Source organism: Ambystoma mexicanum, chromosome 6p (genome assembly GCF_040938575.1).
Source record: "Ambystoma mexicanum isolate Mex_15411 chromosome 6p, UKY_AmexF1_1, whole genome shotgun sequence".
Classification (NCBI taxonomy): Eukaryota; Metazoa; Chordata; class Amphibia; order Caudata; family Ambystomatidae; genus Ambystoma; species Ambystoma mexicanum.
The window spans coordinates 313,528,866-313,550,074 of NC_090935.1; the positions used below are offsets into that span (position 1 = coordinate 313,528,866).

The 21,209-nt window shown below is 48.0% G+C and overlaps 1 protein-coding gene across 1 annotated transcript in view; it reads right to left on the bottom strand.

Annotated features, from left to right (window-relative positions):
* The window catches only part of LMAN1 (lectin, mannose binding 1), a 275,266-nt gene that overhangs the window by 27,218 nt on the left and 226,839 nt on the right, over nt 1-21,209 (bottom strand). Inside the window, exon 12 of the mRNA XM_069627070.1 lies at nt 18,615-18,730. Coding sequence (XP_069483171.1) covers nt 18,615-18,730 — 116 coding nt within the window. The remainder of the gene's footprint in view (nt 1-18,614; nt 18,731-21,209) is intronic.

The window sequence follows — 21,209 nt, forward strand, 5'->3', positions numbered from 1 at the left end:
GAAAGCAAAACCTCCATTAGGTCGTCTGGGTGGTCCTAATATTTGTATCTCAGCTTCTCAGAAACCATGCGTGAAGGTCGAGTGTCTTGACCTCTGGATGGAGACCCCCACCCTCCTCTCGCGAGAGAAGGTCCTCTCTTTGTGGAAGGCATATTGGAGGGCAGATGGACATGTCCAGAAGGTCCGGGTACCATGTTCTCCTGGCCCAATCCGGGGCAATTAGGTTCATGGTTCTCCTGAACCTCCTTATTACGTGAGGAATGACAGGGACTGGAGAAACTCATTGGAGTGGAAATTCCCAGTCCAACACGAACAAGTCTCCTGGAGCTCCTCTGGGGGTTAAATTCCCTGGAGCAGTACAGTTTGCACTTCTGGTTGGCACTGGTCGTGAACAGATCTACTTGAGGGGTTCCCCAAAGGGTGAAGATCTCTTGAAGGACTTCCTGAGCTAGTGCCCACCCGTGAGCGACTGCTCTGCCTGCTCAGAGCGTCCACCATTGTGTTCTTCTCTCCGGCTAGATGAACTGCCGACAGAGATTCCTACTTGTATCACCCAGAACCAGAGCTGCATTGCCTCTCTGCACAGTGGTAGTGACCCTACACCTCTCGTTGAGGTAGTACATGGCCACTGTGTTGTCCGTCATTATCAGGACATTCTTTCCCCGTACAGATGGCAGGAGGACCTTCTGTGCTAGTCTGATTGCCCTCAGCTCTAAAAGGTTGATATGCAGTTTGGACTCAGATGGAGACCAACGACCGCTGATGGTCAAATCATTGGTATGGGCTCCCCATCCCGTGAGTGAGGCATCCGTCACTGTTATCTCCGGCCATGGTTGCCAAAAAGGTTCTCCTTTCAGGATGTTTTCCCCGACAGGCCCACCACTGAAGGTCCAGTGAGACCCTGTTTGGGATTTCTAGATGATTTGACATCCTTCCCCCGAACTGTGAACACTGGGTCCTGAGAGCCTATTTGAGAGATCTCGTTCTTAGGCGGGCCTCTGGCACCAGAAAAATGCAGGATGCCATGAGGCAGAGCAACCTCAGAAAAATCGCAGGCGGGAAGATGTTGGGCATTTTGGAATTTTGTCTCCATCTGTAGAATGTCTTCAGCCCTCACCTCTGGTGGCAAGGTTTTTCCAAGGGAAGCATCCGGAACTGCTCTGATAATTTGGAGTCTTAGTGATGGTATCATGTGGGACTTATTGAGGTTGAGGGAGAAGCCCAGTCTGGGGAGGGAGTGGCAAGCGCAACTTCAATGATCTAGGGCTTGTTCCGGGGGAATTGGACCTGATCAACCAATCGGCTAGGTAGGGGTAGACGTGAAAACCCCCCCCCCCCCTCTCCAGAGACTCTCTGCCACAACCGCCATTAACTTGGTGAAAACCCTTGGGGCAGAGGTTAGCCCAAATGGCAGAACCCGAAACGGTTAGTGAGAGTTGCCAATTGCGAACATCAGGTACTTTGTGCTTGTGATGTATTGGCACATGAAAGTAAGCATCCTGAAGGTCCAATGATAACAACCAATCCTGAAGCTGGAGGGCCTGAATGATCTGAGAAAGGGTTACCATCTTAACTCGGCCTTCCTGAGGAACTTGTTCAAGTCTCTTAAATCAAAGATGGGTCTCAATCCTCCGTCCTTTTTCGGAATTAGAAAATACGGGGAGTACCAACCCTTGTTCCTCTCCGCTACAGGTACTGGTTCTATAGCACTTTTCTGCAGCATTGTTAAAATCTCCTGCATGAGGAGCGGATCCGGAACATTCAAAGTTGGCCCCCGGTGGATGACTAAGGCGTTTGTAGGAAAGGCAGACAGTATCCTTGAGCAATTGTCTCCAATGCCCAAGCATCTGCAGTAATAGTCTGCCATTCTGTCAGATGTTGTGTTAATCTGCCACCTACTGCTGTCTTGTGATGTAAGACCTCATAGGATTTGGAGCGGCCGATGCAGAGGCGGAGGGTAAAGCAGCCTGTGCTATTGTGGTATTAGTAACTCTACCCCATCAGCCACGGGGGAATCGTCCCTGACCTCTGAGCTGGCTGTCCTCTGCCTTTTCCGAATGCGTAATAGCGAAAGGACCTGCCCCTCCAGGGCGCACCTGTGGGGGGTTCAGAGTGTGCCTTATTGCAGCTCCAAGGGATTTTGCTGCCACCTTGGAAGTTTGCAGCTTCTCCAAACTCTCATCAGCTTTACTCCCAAATAGATGTGTGCCGTCAAAGGGCATGTTGAGAAGTAGGGACTGTACGTCTGGCGCAAATCCTGACTTCCGCAGCCACGCAAACCTGTGGATTACTGTACTAGCCGCCATGGCTCTGCTGATGCAGTCAACAGAGTAGAGACAGGTCTGGAGGGATTCATACATAGCATCCTTCCCATCCTTGAAAAGGTTCAAGAAACCGTCCCTTTCCTCCCCTTCGGCGATATGGTCTGCCGCCATCGAAACACAATCCCAAAGGGTGTGGGTAAACCTCGCCAGAGTGCATGTGGCATTAGCAGACTTTTAACGCCATGCTACCGGCCGAGAAAACCTTCTTGGCCATAGCATCATATTTCTCATCATCCCTATCTTGCAGGATTGTGGGATAGGCATTTTGCTTGCCATAAGAGATTGCAGCCTGTACTACCAGGCTTTCTGGTGTTGGGTTCTTTGAAAGATAGAGGGTCCGAAGCCGATGCTCTATATTTAGCTGTTGATCTTTTATTAACAGCAGGGATAACCTCAGGTGTTACCCTCTTATGTAGAGCTTTGTGAAATGGGACAATAGGGCCTTCCTGTGGTCCTATGTCAAGAATATCAGAGAAGTCATTGTGCTCGAAAATAGATGTGGGTCTAGACCACCCCCATGTAGTCCATCACTCTAGTCATAAGTCGTCTATAATTGCCTTCTGCATGATCTCCTGGATCAGCTCTACCGAATTCTACTTCAGGGGAGTGTCCATGCCACTTGCCTCATGCAGAGTTCTGCAGAGGTTTCATTCGGGATTCTTCTGACACAAGTTCTTCTGGAGCAGAAGGTGCCCCATACTGAAGACCAAAAGGTCTTTCCTCATTAGATGATTCTGCATCCTCAGATTGAGGAGAATGTTTTGAAATAATCTGAACAAGGTTGTGGTGTGTAATTTTTCTCAAAAGTGAAAGGCGCTATTTTTGGAGCCGAGCTGAAATCGTTGATGACAAGGGTTTCGACAAAATTGTCAACGGCTTTGACTTCTCCGAAGTAGTCGATGGGATCGACACCAATGTCGACGGCTGAGATGAAAGCATTGAAGGTACTGTCTTGCACGGCGTCAAGGAGGGTGACCCGCAAGGCATCAATGGCTTCTTCGATGAAGGCGCTGATGACGCTCTTTGGCTTTACCGTATGGTCGATAGTGATGACTTCTTGTGCGTCACAGGGGCTCTCTTGACTCAAGGGTTTTTCCACGCTCTTGAGGAGTTTCCACAGCCGAGGTCGAGGACTCAGCTCCTGCGCTTCCGAGGTGTTTCACCTGGGGTATCACCTCCAAGTGTCTTCGAGGGGGGCAAGGCCGCGTTCTCGAACACCTTTAACATACTTTTTCAGAATTCCTCCCACTGTGCCAGGGTACTGTGTTTCGAGGGACAAATGACCCTCTCTGGAGTACTAGAATATGAGGTGGATGGCGACCTATGGTGCGTTTTCTTGCCATGCCTCGAAGAAGAATGGTGCGATCCACTTCGAGAATGCGATTGTGAGTGTTTTTTATGACCAGGCGACGAAGGCCTCAACTCGTCGGAAGATTTGCGTTTGGACGGGTATTGGAGGCTTACCACTCTAACTTCCCTCTGCGCTCCCTCAAGACCTTGGCCGTCATTGACATGCATTAGTCGCATTCGGAACAAGGATGCTCTGCCCTAAGGCACCACAGACAGACCCTGTGTGGATCAGTCATGGACATCTGAGCCCCGCAGTTGCTGCTTTTTTTTAAACCGGACCAAGGCGTAGATTGAGCTGATGATGAGGCCATCTTGTCAAAGAATAGACATTTTCCAGGAAATTCGATGAATACACCAAACAGAGCGTTGCTTTACCGAAGCTGTGAAGCGCGGAAAAAGGGGAACTGAGCAATGGACGCTGCACACGCTACTTATACCTGTGAGGACGTCAACATTGGCACGGAGGCCTCCGAGGGACATCGACTTGACAGGCATCGATGTACAGCGCCCTCTACTTGGAATAAAAAATGCCAAAATAGCAAGCTGGACATTAGGAAATATCAGAGATAAGGTATATCTGGGAGGGCACAATCCATTCGAAATATGGTTACAATATAACTATAATGTGATATACATTTCATACAAGAATGGGTCGCCATATTTATTGTAATATCAGTGTGTATAGGCCCATATTACCATATTACTGTGAATGCAAGCAGATGTCCGTGACCAAATGATAATGATGCATTATTATATAGCACTTACACAAACTCTTTATATAGAGCAAATATACATACAATATTACCCAACCTGTGTTGGTACTCATTTATCGACCTTAGAAGGATGAAAGGCCGAGTTGAGGCGTTTGAGAACAGACTAAATCAGTGACTCGCTCCCTGAAGTGTGCCTGAAATAAACCTTTAATGATTCTAGCAATAGTATAGAATTCCAGAAAGACAAATTTGGTATTCCTAGTCTTATTTATTTGGAGTCACTGCTGAAAGTGTTGTGGAACCCCTGTTCTTTTGTTCTTTTAGGATGCCTGAACAAGAAAGCCAGCCACTCCAGAATCGAACAGCCACATGGCGCTGGACACAGATCAGATTGCATTAAAAAAAAGAAATTACTTTAAAAATAAATGTTTTAGGGGTAGCAAGGGAGACCACAGGGGTAGCAAGGGAGACATCAGGCGACATCTAATTGACGTCCCTGCGTCAGGTGTGTGTGATTTTGATCAATTGCCTTACTTTGCCTGACCCTTTTACTGGGACAGATCAGGTTCTGTGTTAGTCCGTTCTCTTGTGTGTCATGCGAAAGTGTGTCGGAAAAGAGGAGAGGGCAGTGGTTTGGCTTGTCGTACATGGTAGGATGGGGGAAAAGGTGCTGAAAGAAGGGGGATACCACGTAAGGAAAATGGTTAGAGTAACACTAGTCTGGTTCAATGTTCTAGCAAGTTTTTTCACACAGCAAGTCTTTCAAGTCCAAAAACGCAACCCTAGCTAAAGGCAGTTCAGAGAGGACTCAAAGTCTTGACAAGCAGCGGAATACAAAACAGGTCCTGTGGATTTCTTCTAGTCTTTTTGAAGCAGCAAGTTAATAGCCAACGATGGAGACCCTATTTAGGACTCGGTGAAGGGACACAAGCAGCGGCTTGAGTCTGAGGTAAGAGGGGGTTGCCCTGGACAAGTCTACATGGAATCAGGTAAGCAAAACCTTTTTCACCCACAGTACCTTAGGTAAGAAGAAAATGTTTGTGCTGGATGCTCCGCAATGTTGCAGCTCTTGACACGGCTTCCGGATTCCTTCATCCGTTGACTGAAGGTAGGACACTGGATAGGGGCCTTCAGCAGCTGTCTCGAGGGAGGACCTGGGGCACGACTTCCAACAACTTCTTGGTTCACTGCGGTTTTGGCCCCTTTTCTGCAGCACCACCAAGGATGTGGATCGCCCGATCAATCTTCGCTTCCTGCAGTCCCGTGCTTTGATGAGGAGGTCTGGATGAGTTGGATCGGATCTCTAGAGTATCCTGGAAGGATCAGCAAAAATTGACGGATTCAGCCTTTCCACGACTATGCACTCAAAATGGGCAGCAGTCCTGGTATTGGGGGTCTGCAGCTCTGGAAACTCCTAGGACCTCAGGAGATTGCTCAATTCAAAGTTTGTCTTGTGACTAGATGTTCCCACCAGCCAAAGGGAATAAGTCATCCTCTTCAGAGTTTGTCGCACAGAAAAAGCGGTCAGAACAGCAGTGGTCGCTTCACGGTGTTAGAAAGACTCTGCAGGCAGCTCTGCTAGTCTTCAGTTACTTCAGCTTCCAATGGTCAACTTGCTTTTCACTCCAGAAGCCTCACCTTTTATACAATTCCAGCAGACTCATCTGCAATCTCTCAGCATTTTACTGAAAGGGGCGTTTGGCTGTCCAATTAGGACAGCCAGACCTCCCCCACTCCCCCATTGTTGGAGCCGGTCCAATTCAGGCGCTCTGACAGACATGAACAGGGGGGTGGAAAACTCCACTCCCTGTCTGCCCATTCACCCTGGAGCATAGGTGTGGACACCCAAGGGTTCCCCACCAAAGTCAAAACATACACGGACCTCCGCCTCCCAGAATGGAAAAAGGGTTGACAAAAATGAACCACGCTATTAATGATGAAAAAGGAACAAGTTACTTACCTGTAACTGTTCTCCAGCATGGGTCTGGCATGGATTCACATGCTCAGGAATATTCTCAGTCGGGCATCTTTTATTTCTGAACTGTCTTTCTCCTAACAACCAATCACTGAGCTCTGGGTCATACTGCCCCCAGCCAATGACTGCCCTCTACCTAAGCCCCTCCTCTGGCAGCCATCTTTATATTTGGTAGCACGTCAAGTGGCAGTAGGACCAAGAGAAGATTCCCATAGGGCTAGGCGGCAGGGTACGTATGTGAATCCATGCCAGATCCAAGCTAGAGAACAACAGTTACAGGCAACTAACTTGTTCCTTCTCCAGCATGGCATCTGGCATGGATTCACATACCAATGAATAAATAATAGATAGCAGTACACACATGCACAACCACGGGAGGTGGCAAGGCTCAACATAAGCATCTATTACCTCCTCACCAGGCTCACCTTCAAGTGAACAGGTTGCGCAGCACTGCTTGGCCGACTCTGGACTCCTCCCTGGAATGCCTCTCGACGCAGTAGAATTTCGTGAAGGTGTGCGTCGACCTCCACGTCGCAGCCCTGCAGATGTCCAGCAAGGGCACACCAGACAGCAATGCCGTAGCAGCGATCGCTCTGGTAGAGTGGGCTCTCGGGTGGCCAGGCACAGGTCAGTTTGCCAACTGGTGACAGTGGGTGATACAGCCGGAGAGCCACCTGGAAACCGAAGCCTTGGACACAGCCTTCCCATGGTTCACAGGATTAAAGTTCACAAAGAGCTGAGAGGTTTTCCGGAAACTCGGTGTGGGCCACAAAACCTCAGCGCTCTAGCCACATCCAGCGAGTGCAAAGTCCTTTCAGCCGGCGACAAAGGTGTCTGGAAAAACACAGGTAACACCAAGGGCTTGTTTAGATGAAAGTCTGACGGCACCTTGGGCATGAAGGAGGAGTGCGTCTGCAGCACCACCCTCGTCTTGCGGAAAGACAAGTAAGGTGGTTTACAGGAGAGGGCCTGGATGTTCCTCACTCGTTCAGAGGTGAAGGTCATGAGAAAAGCTGTTTTCCACGACAAAAACTTGAGTGATGCAGAATCACTCATAGGCTCGGACAGAGGTCCCATGAGCCTAGTAAGCACCACATTGAGCTCCCATGCCAGAGCCTTCACTGGCGGGAACGAGCAGAATAGTCCCTTGACGAATTCCTTGACCAATTGGTGCGACCACAAGGATGGTCGTCCTGGGAATGGTGTAGCGGGAGATAGCCGCCAGATGAACCTTGGAGGTGTGGGCCAGTCCCGATTTGGCCAACGACAGCAAATATAGAAGTGCCTGAGGAGCCTTGACCCTCAGTGGGTCGATCTTCTGGGAACGACACCAAACAGCAAATCTCTTCCACTTGAGTCCGTAGTATTTCAAAGTAGACAATGCTCTAGCCTTGGCGACAACTTCCTTGCAGTCTGCCGGGTGATCGTAGCTACTGAATTCTAATGCTGCAGGAGCCAGGCCTTCAGGTTCAGAGACCCTGGAATGTGGTGAAGAATGGAGACTCCTTCCCGGGCAAGAAGATCTGCGACCACTGGCAGCTTGACTGGTGGTGCAGCAGACACGCCTGAAGATCCGGGTACCCGATCTGCCTCAGCCACGCCGGTGCAACGAGGATCATCCGGCACCAACACGGTTTGAGTAGATTGACGACGAAGTAACACCGGCAACTGAGGGAACTCCGGAGGAGTGTATAATGGGTGTTAGATCCAGTACGAAAGAGCTCTTCAACATATTAGACAAACTAAAAGGGAAAGACCAAGAATTTCCATTTCAGGCAAACGATGCATGGTGTCAAAAAATCCACAACGCCTTTATACATAAGGTCAGACAACATCAAAAGACTAATATGTTTATGTTTGTTTATTCATTTATATTGCGCGCCAGACCTGGTATGAGGGCGCAGGAGCAGCAAGGTTATTCTCAGCTTGGTTACAGTGATGTACAGTAATATACATTGTGTGCATGGGTTGATACAGTTACAAAGGGTACAGTGATACAGTATGTGGGTAGACATTTACATAGATAGCAGCGGCATGGTCCATTATTGGTCCTTATTCTTTAACCATTGAATGTAGCTGTGCCTAAAGTGGGGATAGGTTTGAGGTGTTCTGAGGGAAGGTGGTAAAGAGTTCCAGTGTTGGGCAGCTTTCACCTGGAAACTGTTGCCGCCCATTTTGGTTCGGTTGAACCTGGGAACTGTAAGAAGGTTGGCGTTGGTAGATCTGGTAGGCCTGTTGGGGTAGTATCTCTTTATTCTGTCGGCAAGGTATCAGGGGGGCTGCATTGAGGCATTTGTGGGTTAGGGAGGCTACCTTGAGCATGATTTTATCGGTGGTGGTGAGCCAATTGTGGGTTCTCCTGATGTTGGAGATGTGTTTGCTCTTGGGGATGCGGAGTGCTGCTCTGAGAGCATTGTTTTGCAGGGTCTGGATTTTATTGGTAATCTGTTTGTTGGCTCCTACATAGAGGGCGTTACAATAGTCCAGTTTTGAAAGTACAAGGGCTCTGGCTAGGGTGATGCAGTTCTGGGTGGATAAGAAGGGTTTGGCTGCTCTGATTAGCTTACAGGTGTATGCTGTGGAAGAGGCCATGGAGCTGACCTGTTTATGGAAGGAGAGGGCGGGGTCTAGGTAGATTCCTAGGGTTTTCACTTCTTTGGCTACCTTGATGGGTTTGCCATCTATAATGAAGCTGGAATAGTTAAGGTCCAGTTTGTTGAGATTGGGGGTGGAACCGAGGATGGTAAGTTCCGTCTTGTCATCATTCAGGCATAGACTGTGGGAGGCCATCCATGCCTGGATGATGAGGTATACCCTGTTCACCAAGGCCAAATCCTTGTAATCTCCCATCAACGGGATGATAATCTGGGTATCATCGGCGTAATTACTGTAGGTGATAGCCAGACCGTCAAGATCATCAAACAGGGGCTTCGTGAACACGTTATACAGAGTGGGGGGAGACGCAGGAACCCTGAGGGACTCCACATGTGATGGGGATAGGGTCGGCTGAAGCTGAGGTGGAAAAGACACATCGATCTGTTACTTAGGAACGACTTGATCCAGCCGATGGCTTCTTGGGAGAAGTGGGCAGCCGAGTCCAAGTGGTTGCATAGGATTTTGTGATCTACCAGATCGAATGCTGCTGAGAGGTCTAGGAGGAGTAGTAGGGCAGTTTTCCCATTATCTCTCAGAGTGTCAATTTGGGCCTTTAGGTCAATGAGGGCCGTTTCTGTCCCGTGCTGGGGTCTAAAGCCAGATTGCCGGATTCCCAGGAGGTGGTTCTGTTCTAGATATTATTGTATTTGTTGGTAGGCAGTCTTATCTAATATTTTGAGCAGGAAGGGGACAGTGGTGATGGGTCTGTAATTAGTGGCTATCGATGGATCTCGGGAGGGTTTTTTGAGTAGAGGGAGGACCCACGATTCTTTAAGATTATTGGGTATGATGCCTGATGAAAAGGAAGCGTTAATGAGTTTGGTAATGAAAGGTGAGAGGTCTCTTGCCGCGTCTTTGATGATTTGAGAGGGGCAAGGGTCGCCCTGGCAGTTAGGTTTAAGGCTGAGGATGTTTTTTCCACTTCTAGTGTGAAGACTTTGGAAAAGCTGAAACGGGTGATAGGATTAGATGTGGGGTTCTGAGGTGTAGGGCGTGGGGGAGTGTTAGTGGAGTTAGATAGGGCTTCTTTCTGGTTATTAATTTTGATTTGAAGGCCTGAGATTTTGTTGGACAGGGCGTTTTGGATGCTAGTGCACCATTGTTTATCTTTCACACGTGTCTGGGACTGGGACGGGGGTTTCCAACTCTTTGATGGAAAACAGTTCCTTGGTGCAGGATTTGGCTTGTGAGATTCTCAGGTTGTATGATTCTTGTTTAGCGAGAAGAATCTTTTTTGTATAGGGAGACTATTTTGTTGAGTATCAGCTTGTTGGTGTCTGTGGGGGATTGTCTCCAAGCTTGTTCCTTAATACGTTTCTCTGATCCGAGAGCTTTTAGGTGGGTAGAGAACCAGGTATTCAGGTTTTTTTTTTGGTTTACCTTTTCTCAGTTTTAGGGGTGCAATAAAGTCTAAGACTGAGCGCATACTGTTGTTATAACTGTCTACAAGGTGGTGGGGATTGGAGGTAGCTGGGAGTTGGTTCAAGGTGGGAAGAATGAGGGTGATAAGTTTTTCGGCTGCAATATTTTTCTCGCTTCTCGTGGAAATTGCTGTGGCAGGCAGGTTATTGGGGATAGGACTTTAGGCTTCAAGCTTGAAGGTGAGGAGATGGTGGTCAGACCAAGGTTGGGGAGTATTGGGGTGATGGAGGCCACGCAGTTGTAGTCTGCTACCCAGTCAAGGGTTCTGCCTTTGTTGTGGGTGGGGGTGGATACTCTTTGGGTAAAGCCTAGTTCTAGCAGGGTATTATTGATGAGGGTGGCCTGGGGGTCTTTGAGGTCCAAGTTGAAATCTCCTAGGAGGAGACTCTGGGAGGTATTTTTTAGGTTGTTAGTGAGGCAGGTGGTGAGGTCTTCCTCGAAGGAGCCTAGAGGTCCCGGGGGTCTATAGAGTATGTGGATGTTGATAGTTGGGCAGTAGGGAGCTTGGCTGTGAGTGTTTCACAAGATGGGAAGTGGTTAGTGGAGTCAAGTCTGATGTTGAGATGAGGTTTGGCGATTATGGCTAGGCCTCCGCCTCTGGATTCTGTTCTAGCCACGCGGAGGATTGTACAGTCAGTGATGGCTAGTGAGAGGGCTGGGACAGCGGTTGCGTGGAGCCAGGACTCGGTGATGTCTAGGAAATCTAGTTCCACTGCAAGGGTAAGGTCTGCTATATCTGTGGCATGGCCTACTACAGATCGCGCATTAATTAGTGCGCCTCTTATGGGTGGCTTGATAGTTTTAGTACTAGGGGGTAGAGTGGTTGTGTTGCGAACCTTATGCTTGGTATTAGTTAGGCTATGCTTGGGGGTTTCCGTGATCGTGTACCTAGGTGTGGTCCGGTTAGTCTGTATGGACTCCATGGCTCGAGGCTTGTATAGTTTGGGTAGTCTAGCCCGTAATTTAGCATTTCTAGCAGTGAGGCTACATGGTGTAGTGGTGTACATGATGAGGGGGTGTTGCCTATGGGGGTCAGGCAAAAGGTAAGGCTGGGCTGGCTGGATAGGTGGACGAGGTGGAGAATTACTCTCAGCAGTGCTGAGTAGATGCCTGGTAGGTACATTCTGTTAGGTGTAGGTGAGATAAGGCAGTCAGATGGCAGGGCAGGTGGCTGCTAGGTACATCTAGAGACGTGGGGTGGTTAGGTCAAGGATTCAGTAACCCTGCGCAGCAGTCAGATGGAGGGTCGGGTAGTTACTGGACAGCGTTCGGAAATCACAACCTAGGCATAAGTACAGTGTGTAGGCACGTGTGAGCAATTTAGCAATCTGTCTAAATAATATCAAATCCCAGTGATCAGGCAACAGGATTTTTACCTGTTGCACAGAATCATGCTTCCTGTACAGATAAGGCAGACGAGTGGAATCTATTCCTTTATGCAGGTCACAGCGGAGGAGGTACTATCCACGATAAATTGAAGCGTACCAGCTGTAACAGACATATTACCAGCAACTTTGTTCAAGAAGTTTGTCTCGAATATAGCTACTCCCATCACAACTATTGTGAATCGCTCCTTTGCCAAAGGGATTGTCCCTGAAGGGATTAAAGCGGTCTGGATCACCCCTCTTTTGAAAAAAGAAGGGTTAGATCCACAGGTCCCTTATAGCCTATAGTCAACGTGCCATTCCTTCTCAAGATTATGGACATAATTGCCTGCTCACAATATAATACATTCATTGAAGAGTAAGGTATACTGTCAAGCAGACAATGCAGATTCCAGAAAAAGCATTGTACAGAGACTGCACTCATTTAATTATGTTGTCTGAGATAGCAGACAAGGGCAAAGTGGCTATGTTGCTGCTACTGGACCTGTCCGCTGCCTTCGATTTTGTGGATCATGGAAGGTTGGCGGACAGGCGTATGGAAGTGGGCAGATGCACTAAGCCTGCTATTGATTGGTTTAGTTCCTTTTTGGGAACTAGAAAGGCCAGGGTAACTTATGGAGACTAAGTTGGAGGAAGCCACCCTGGATTGTGGGGTGCCTCAAGGATCCAGCGTGTCTCCTCTATTGCACAATATCTACTCCAAACCATTTTTTTTTTAAATCTTCGATAGTTTGGGAGTTTGTTACGCAAATTATGCCGATGACACGCAGTTGGTCCTGGAATTTACAGGCTCATATGAAGATGATGCAGAGTTGGTCTCTAAAGTATTTCTTGCGATCAAGACCTGGATGTCTGATGACTTCCTTGACCTTAACAGGAAAACAGATCTTGATAGTGGGAAGCACAGCCAAGATCAAGTCTCTCGACCCTCATTACAGTGCTTTTCAAGTTGGAGGTATCTCTGTCGAAGGCTCCAGCCAAGTCAAGACCTTGGGAGCCATTTTTGATTGCAACCTGAATTTAATTTTGATAAACATGTTGTTTACATAGGTTCAGGCTGTATGTACATAATCCATCTTCTTTGACAGATCGGTCCCCACCGTTCTGAAGAAAATCGTGCCTTAACAGCTACGACAACTATAAACACGAGGCTAGATTATTGGTAGGTACCGCTGCAACTAATATCAAGAAACTGCAAACCCTACAAAACTGAGCGTTTAGGTTTGTTTGTGGGTTAGGGCGCAGATATCATGTAACCAACGCACAAAGGAAGATGCATTGGCTCCCAGTGGCTCAAAGGATCCGTTTCAGGGCCTACTGTCTAGTTAATAAGCCTCTGCCCCCGGTATTTACAAGACCATCCTAAGAAAATGCATTTTAGACGCACCCTTCGTTCAAATGACAAAGGTCTGTTACAACAACCACGTTTCAGACTTAGGCCGCATGGGTATTGCAGTTTTAATGCTGTGGGCCTAAGATCTGGAATGATCTTCCAAATGCCCTCAGGAAATTGTCATTATATCTGCAATTTAGAAAGGATATGAAAACCAGACTATTTGATGGTAGTGGTGGTACTTAAATTGTACTTGTTCTACTGCCTTACTGGAATTATGATTTTACTGCCATACTGATTCATTGACATTACTATGATTACTGTCTCATCTGTTCTAAGTATTTATGTCAGCAGTCTGAGGCCTGTGGGTGATTCAGCGCTTTATAAAAATTAATTAGAATAGCATACAGAAAGAGGCCTTCCCAAGGGAATGAGAATGCGTCCATTCTCCCCTGCTGGGAAACCTGCTGGCAAATGTCTGGCACTTTGTGTTCGTCGCAAACAAGTCGATCTGGGGATTTCCCCATTTGCGGAACAGATGTTCCACTAGTTCCTGCTGAAGCGCCCACTCATGGCACAAGCGAAGTTCCCTGCTCAGAGAGTCGTCGACCGTGTTCTTGACTCCTGCCAGATGAAACGGGATGAGGAACATCCTCTGAACGATGGCCCAATGCCATAAGTCCTGCGCTTCTTTGGAGAGCGCTGGGGACCTGGTGCCCCCCTGAGTTCTGCTGTAAAACAATGTGGTGGTATGGCCTGTGAAGACCCGCACCACCTTATCCTTGAGGGACAGAAAGAATTTGAGGGCCCAAAACACTGCCCGTAGCTCCAACACGTTGCTGTGCAACGTCTTTTCCTCCGACAGCCAAAGTCTCCTGATGCGGTGGGGCCTGGAAATCTGCACCTCCAGTCAGATGAGAGCGCACACCCCAGCATTTTTATCGCCCGACGGAACCCCTCGTCGAGAGCGATCTTGTCCTGTAAGCTTCTGGACACCTGATCCAATGGTAGTCAAACTCCTGCAGTGGTCGCATCCGAATCCTGCAGAGTCGGATGAGATAGATGCATGACATCATGCTGAGCAGAGACTTGATGGTGCTCACCGTGGCGATTTTCAGAGTGAGCAGCTGTTGCACCTTGCCCAGGATGGCCGCCACTCTCTCCTCCAATGGTGATGCCATGCATGACACTGTTTAGTCGGGATCCCAGGAACAGCGCGTCCTGCGATAAAGTCAAGCAGGACTTCGGATAATTCACTGAGAACCTCAGATAAGTCAGTAGGCGGACGGTCCTCACCATGTGGTCGACGGCGATCCTCCTTGAGCTGGCCCAGATGAGCCAATCATCCAAGGGTAGACGTGGATCCCTTGCAGTCGCAGATGTGCCACCACCGGTGAAGACCCTTGCCGCTGACTTCAATCCAAAGGGAAGGGACTTGAATTGGTAATACTTCCCCTGAACGAAGAAGCGTAGAAACTTGGTGTCCCTTGTGAATTGGGACGTGGAAGTAGGCATCCTCCAGGTCCAACAACGACAAAGTCTCCCGCTTCTAGCTGTCCGAGCACGTGCTGAAGATTGACCATTCGGAACTTCTGCGACTTGATGTATTTGTTTGGTCAGAGATCGAGAATGGGCCTGCAGCCCCCTTCTCGGAGTATACTCTAGGTACTTCTTTCTTACGAGGAAGTACCTAGAGTATACTCCGGAGCCGCTTTAGGACCAGCTCTATCGCCCCCTTCATTATCATGGCCCGAACCTCCAGCAGCAGCTGAGAGACATGGGTAACCAGTGGTATTTGGGGATACTTCCGTTGAAACTCCACGGTGTGTCCATGGGCGAGAGCATCCAGCACCCAACGGTCAGTGGAGATGGTCTTCCACACACTGTCGAAGTTCACCAGCTGGCCTCCTACCAGGGTGCACAGGTGGGGGCCCGACATCACGGCTGGTTCATTCCTGTTGGACGTCAACGAGCCACCTTGGGGTCCCTGGCAATGTAGACGTTGTCCTACGAAAGCCTCGAACGGCCCCTGTTGGTCTCCTGGGCTGAGGAGCGGGAGGTATGGCGGTACGAAGAGGAGCTCTCACTGTAACCCTTGGAAGAACGGAGACACTTGCCTCCTGGGGATTAAAAGACCGGCCATCGCTGCTGTAGCGTGCCCAGGGCACGTGCCGTCTCAGTGTCCGCCTCGATGGCCTGTAGAGACTCATTTATAGCCTTTCGAAAGAGATTGTCCAAAACCCTCGTCTGAACGTCTTGACGAAAGTTGGTGGCCTTGAGCCAGCCACGATGATGAAGGCAAATGCTGTTGCCCATCTGGCAGATCCCTGCTTCAGCGATGTCAGGCCACCGCGATGGCATGGTCCGACGCCACCTCGCCTTCTTGCATAATCTCCAACGCCTCTGACCTTGTTGTCGGGGAGGCAGTCCAGAAGGGGAGCGAGCTTGCACCACAGCTCCCGATCGTAGCGCGCTACTTTGGCGAGGGAGTTAGCGGCGTTGATGGTCGTCGGTGTAGATAGTAGATAACATGTAGTCCCATAGCATCCAACTTCTTCCCCTCGCTGTCCGGAGGGGTGGACGCTGTTGAGGAAGAAGCACCAGACAACAACTTGGCCGCTGCAGGTACCACCGAGTCCGGTGATGGTTGGGCCCACAAGCACTTGGACGCAGAGTCCAGCACCCTGTAGGTATGTTCTGAAGGTAGAAGAGCTGCTTCTCTGAGGAGATATCTGTGCCCTGGAGGACCTCTGCGCTCCCTTCTTTCCCGTCTAGAGGGGATGTCTCGGGGACAATGACCGGCATCATCTTCTTCGGGGTCTTCTCAATGGGCTGGAAAAAAGACTCCCTCCTGGCAGGGAGCGAAGCTCTTGCCTTCGGAGGTGTGCCTTGCGTGCCCGCTTCCGCAGCCATCGAAAGGTACGCCACTACCACCTCGATGGAAGGCGGAGCCTTCGTCAGGTGCACCTAGGCCTTCACGGTCAGGTCCGTTCCCTTGTCCTGCTTGGCTTTCATGGTAGACGCCTTGTCACGCTTGGCCTTCTCCTTAGGGGGAGGGTCGGAGCCTCGGTCCCCCTTGGCCCTGGTCACCGAGGCACCCGCCCCAACAGCACTCACGGTGGCAGTGGACTCGCTTAGTAGGAGCTTAGCCTTTCATTGGACCACTGCTGGAGGGGCATTCTCAAAGGATTTAGAAGCCTGCTGAGCATTCCCAGATCCAGGAGAGGCATGCTCCTGGGACCCACCCAGTGCAGAGACCTTGGCCTGAAGCCACTCCTTCAGCCGTCTACGCCGATACTTCATCGTGCGAGTCGAGATTTCACAGCAAAATGCACAATCTTCCTCCTTGTACGTCGGGTACAGGCAGTAAAGGCACTGGGAATGTTTATTGTCCATATAAACATTCTGCAGACCACAGTCGGTACAAAGCTTGAAAAGAGGGGGAATCCTTCTTGTACGCCATGATCCACGCGGTGTAGGCTTTGAAGAATCTTCTGGAAGCCTCCATGAATAAACTCTACAAAAACGGGTCCCCATTAGTTGGAAGGTTGATCGAGGGAGCACAGGTGCTCGATTGACCGAAAAATAGAGTAAAACTCATTAAAAAAAGCAAAAAACGCAGTACAAGCAAGAAACGCAGTAAAAGCAAAAAACGCAATAAAAGCAAGAAACGCAGTAAAGGAAAAAAAACGCAGTAAAAGCAAGAAACGCAGTAAAGCAAAAAAACGCAGTAAAAGCAAAAAAAAACGCAGTAAAAGCAAAGAAAACGCAGTAAAAGCAAAAAAAACCGCAGTAAAAGCAAAAAAAACGCAGTAAAAGCAAAAAAAACGCAGTAAAAGCAAAAAAAACGCAGTAAAAGCAAAAAAAACGCAGTAAAAGCGCGAGAGCCAAGTACGAGGACTCAGAACACTTGAATGTGCAGTAAAAAATCTGAAGATGGCTGCCGAGCAGGTGCTTAGGTCGAGGGCAGTCATTGGCTGGGGGCTGTATGAACCAGCGCTCAGTGATTGGTCGTTTGGTTAATTTCTGAACTGCCTTTCTCCTAACAGATTTTTTCTTTACAGAGGATACCCAGCCTGACGACAGGGAATATTCATGAGCATGTGAATCCATGCCAGACCCCATACTGGAGAAAGAAGGTAGGGCCCCAAGCTGGTACTTTGGTGCCCCCATTGTGCAAAACCGAGGCTCTGGACATTGCCTGTGGTGCCAAAATTACACAATAGTTGGTAGAACAGGTCCACATTGAGGGAGTGGTAGTGCTTGCAGCTACAGTATACTGTTTCAGATGCCTGGGGTACCACCAACCCCACAAGGGTGCAGTCCAGAGCAGCAATCACATTGGGCTTGTGCGCCGCGCCATAGAAACATGCCTTCATGGTGTTCCCCTGCGATGACTGGTGGGCAGGGAGATGTGCTGGAAGACATGGTGCAGGAGTGCTTCCAGGACCTGCACAAGCACATTTGAAAATATTTATGTTTATGTTTATTGAATTTATATAGCGCTTCTGTGCAGCATGCCCACAGTGTGTTGGAAGGTGCCCATTGCCAAGAAATGCAGTACCAACACAAGCTTCAGCAGTGGGGTTAAAGCTGGACTGCTGTTGATCCTGCTCTCCATGTCATCCTGGATCAGTGAGAGCAGCTCATCAATGGTCTCTGTGTTCAGCAAGTACAGGGTGATTAACTGGTTGTCAGTCAAGGTCCAGGATCAGGGCTTGACCCGGAGTATGGGCGCTGGCCTTATGTGGCATCTCCTGCTCCCCATCCACCTCTTCCGCATGGAGCTGCAGAGGCTGGAGCTGGAGAAGCTGCACATCCATGCTCACGGAAGCCAGTGGCAACATTTTGTTGGGAAGTTTGTTTTGGGAGGGTGTGGGCCTTGTGTACCCTTCCTGAGTGGATTCGGTTCACCTATGGCTTCATTTATCACCTGTATGCGTGCATTTGGTGGTATTACCGCCCGATCTCAGATGGTATTACCATCCAATCCCAACTTGTAATATGGTAGTAATACAGTTGTGTGGCTTCAGCGCTAATAAAGTGTTAATTCCGCCAACGGTATTAACACTGGCAGTATTACTGCAAATGGTATTAATGTTGCCTCCCAAGTGGCCGTTACCATTACCGCCACCTTTAACATATACCGCCAGAATTGTAATAAGCCTGCATGTTCTCACATCAGATCACTTGAGAAGATAGACCAATGAAAAATGAATAGGAGACAAATTGCAGGTCATTTAGAATTTAATATTTGTAAACTGCTGTGGACAAACTAATAAGCCCAACATTTTTCTCAGAATTGTAGCCGCACAAGAAATTATTTGTATAATGGTATTAATCTGCATTTTCCGATGGCAAGCATATTCTGCAATTCAACCGTAAAAAATGCTCTTCATGGCTGAACAGCAAAATATACTTTCAATTTGAAATGCACATTTGCATAATGTAACTTACCTATACATGATGTATCCAATGAATAATACTGTCTGCACTGCTACAAATATGAAGAAGTGTGATGCTGATAAACACGAAGGAAATTGTATTTCTGGACACTTTTGCTTTTCATTTGGCTGCAAAAGAAAAACATACAAACTGGTGGTTAGTAAAGCAAAAGTTGCACTTCTTTTTTTCAAAGCAGGCAATATGACAGAAAATATTAATAATTTAACCAAAACGCTATTGTGTGGTTTCTATAATAATCTCCAATGTTTCTGTCGGGAGGTTTGTTTGATGGCACGTTATACACAATATTTCAAATTAATTTAATTGCAATAAAACAAAGGCGGAATTTTCTATTTCACAGTAAATACCTTCCTTATCCATCACTTGCCTCAGATGATACACGAAAAGCAGGAAAGAGTTGGGGGAAGGGGGAGATTTGAACTCTCAAAGTAATGGAGTTCTTTCGGTCTATGCGAGTGTTTCGGCACACCATGTTGAGCATTACATTCTCACAAGCTGCACCTTATGTTCTCCACTCAGCTCGGCATGTTGATATCACACAAAATCACCAATCTGGGATGTAAACTTTTAAATTCCAGTTACATATTTAAATCGTAGCCTTTATACATATAAATTGCTATTTTCAAGAGTGCCTGCCCTAACAGTAACGGCTCAGGGCCCTTGGCAGGCGCTCAGGAAATGAAGGTATCGAGTGGCAGTGCTTAATATGGGGGTGCAGCTTGTAAGGATCCACTGATCAAAGTAGAGCTACCCGACGTCTACTTTTTGGAGTTTTAATCCCCCCCACCTTCTTCCCTCAGCTCGGTCTTGCTAATTTTGCAGCCAATGAGTAGCGTGGAAAATAGCGGGAATGTAGGCGATATAAATGCCCGACTTTGATCTACTGCAAATGCATTAACTCAAATATTCTTTATAATTTGACCCCAAACCTTCAGCCCTTTAGTATGCAATACATTAATGCCTTGCCGTTGGCGCTACAGCACACGTTTTCAGCATTCCAGCTGACACGAGTGACGCAGCATTAATCCACCTGGACTATGAGCAGGGGTTGTTAAAGGAGCACTATGGAAAAAAGACCAAGTGAAGCCAGGAAGAATGCAGGGTGAGCATCACTTTAAGGGAGTTCGTTTTTTTGGCTAGCAAGATTTGTGCTAAACGGATTTCAGCTGCATGAGCCACAAGAGGAGACCAACATTGGGCCGGGACAGAACCAGCAACGTATGTAGATCTGTATAATGCCTGATTTATTGTGAGTACCTTTAACTACTGAAGGAGCAAACGTTTTGGAAGATGCTCATGGCTTTACTCATGGGATGTACACTGCAGTATATTTCTGTAATGTTTTTTCCTGATGGCTTGGGCCCTTCCTCTCACAGATTTATCATCTTTGATACATAATATTCGCCAGTGCCAGCTGCCGTTTGAAACTTTCAGCCATCGGGGGTACAGCAGGGCTTCAGTATACCACGGATTGAACATCAGGGCCAGATTATATGAAGCCAGTCATCCTTCATGACCTCAGTTCCGCCTTTTTCCCTAGCAGTCAGAAGCTGAAGGAGCATGGTACAGTAGGTGTGCGAGGTGTCCCCCAAGAGGAGCAGGGCAGTGGGTGATGAGGAAGGACTAATCTATTGTAAACCTTACTGATGAACAAGTCGTTTTTTTCTTCTAATGAATTCTTTCCTCCTACAGGTTGCTCATCTCAGACTCACATAGCAATACAGAATCTAGAAGGGCAGGAGAGCAGAAATATCACCTGCACAAATAAAATGGGGGACTGCTGGACCAAGCGAAGCATCCGGTCTTAATAGATCCAGACAATGCTTGGCAAACATGTGCAGGGAAGGCACGCGTAGCCGCCTGACAAATGTACAAAATGGGGACATCCCTCTGCAGAGCGATGGTGGCCGCCAGTTATCAGGCACTGCCTTTCCTGCCAAGTCAGTCTTCTGTATGTCAGAGTGCCATCTGCCTGGACAGGGGACAGGGTTTGCATAGCCGTGCCCAGTTTATAGTTAATATTTCGAAATTCATAATTTCGAATGCAAAAATGTCGCAAAAATACCCAAAAAATAAATAAATGTTGAGTCTATTTTTTATTTTTTTATTGAAATGGAGGTTCCCGCCCAACCCCCCTTTTTTATTAAACCCTTTTATTTAACTCGCAAAACCCCCCAAAAATATGTAATTTAAAAAAAAAAAAGACATTAACTGGATACCGCCCTGCCCACATGAACACATGAACACCTGCATAACCCATAAAGATCCTGTCATGCTTCCTGATGACCCTTTTCTAGACACATAATAATGGAGGGCTCTATTGGGGCAAAGGGATGAACCCCTCGTCCATAATGTATATTTACTGTCATACCATGTATCCCTTCTGTTACCCTTCCCTAAGAAATGCACCCAGATGCCTTTGGGCCAGGTGCACAATACAAATAAATAAATACAAATACTTTTAAGTGGAGGATCTACTTCGAGATATGGAAATCTAAAACAACCTTGGGAAGGAAAGTCCACCTTCCACCCTCAGAGTAACTTTCTATGAAAAAAACAAGGTAGGGCGGTATAACTGCTAAGGGC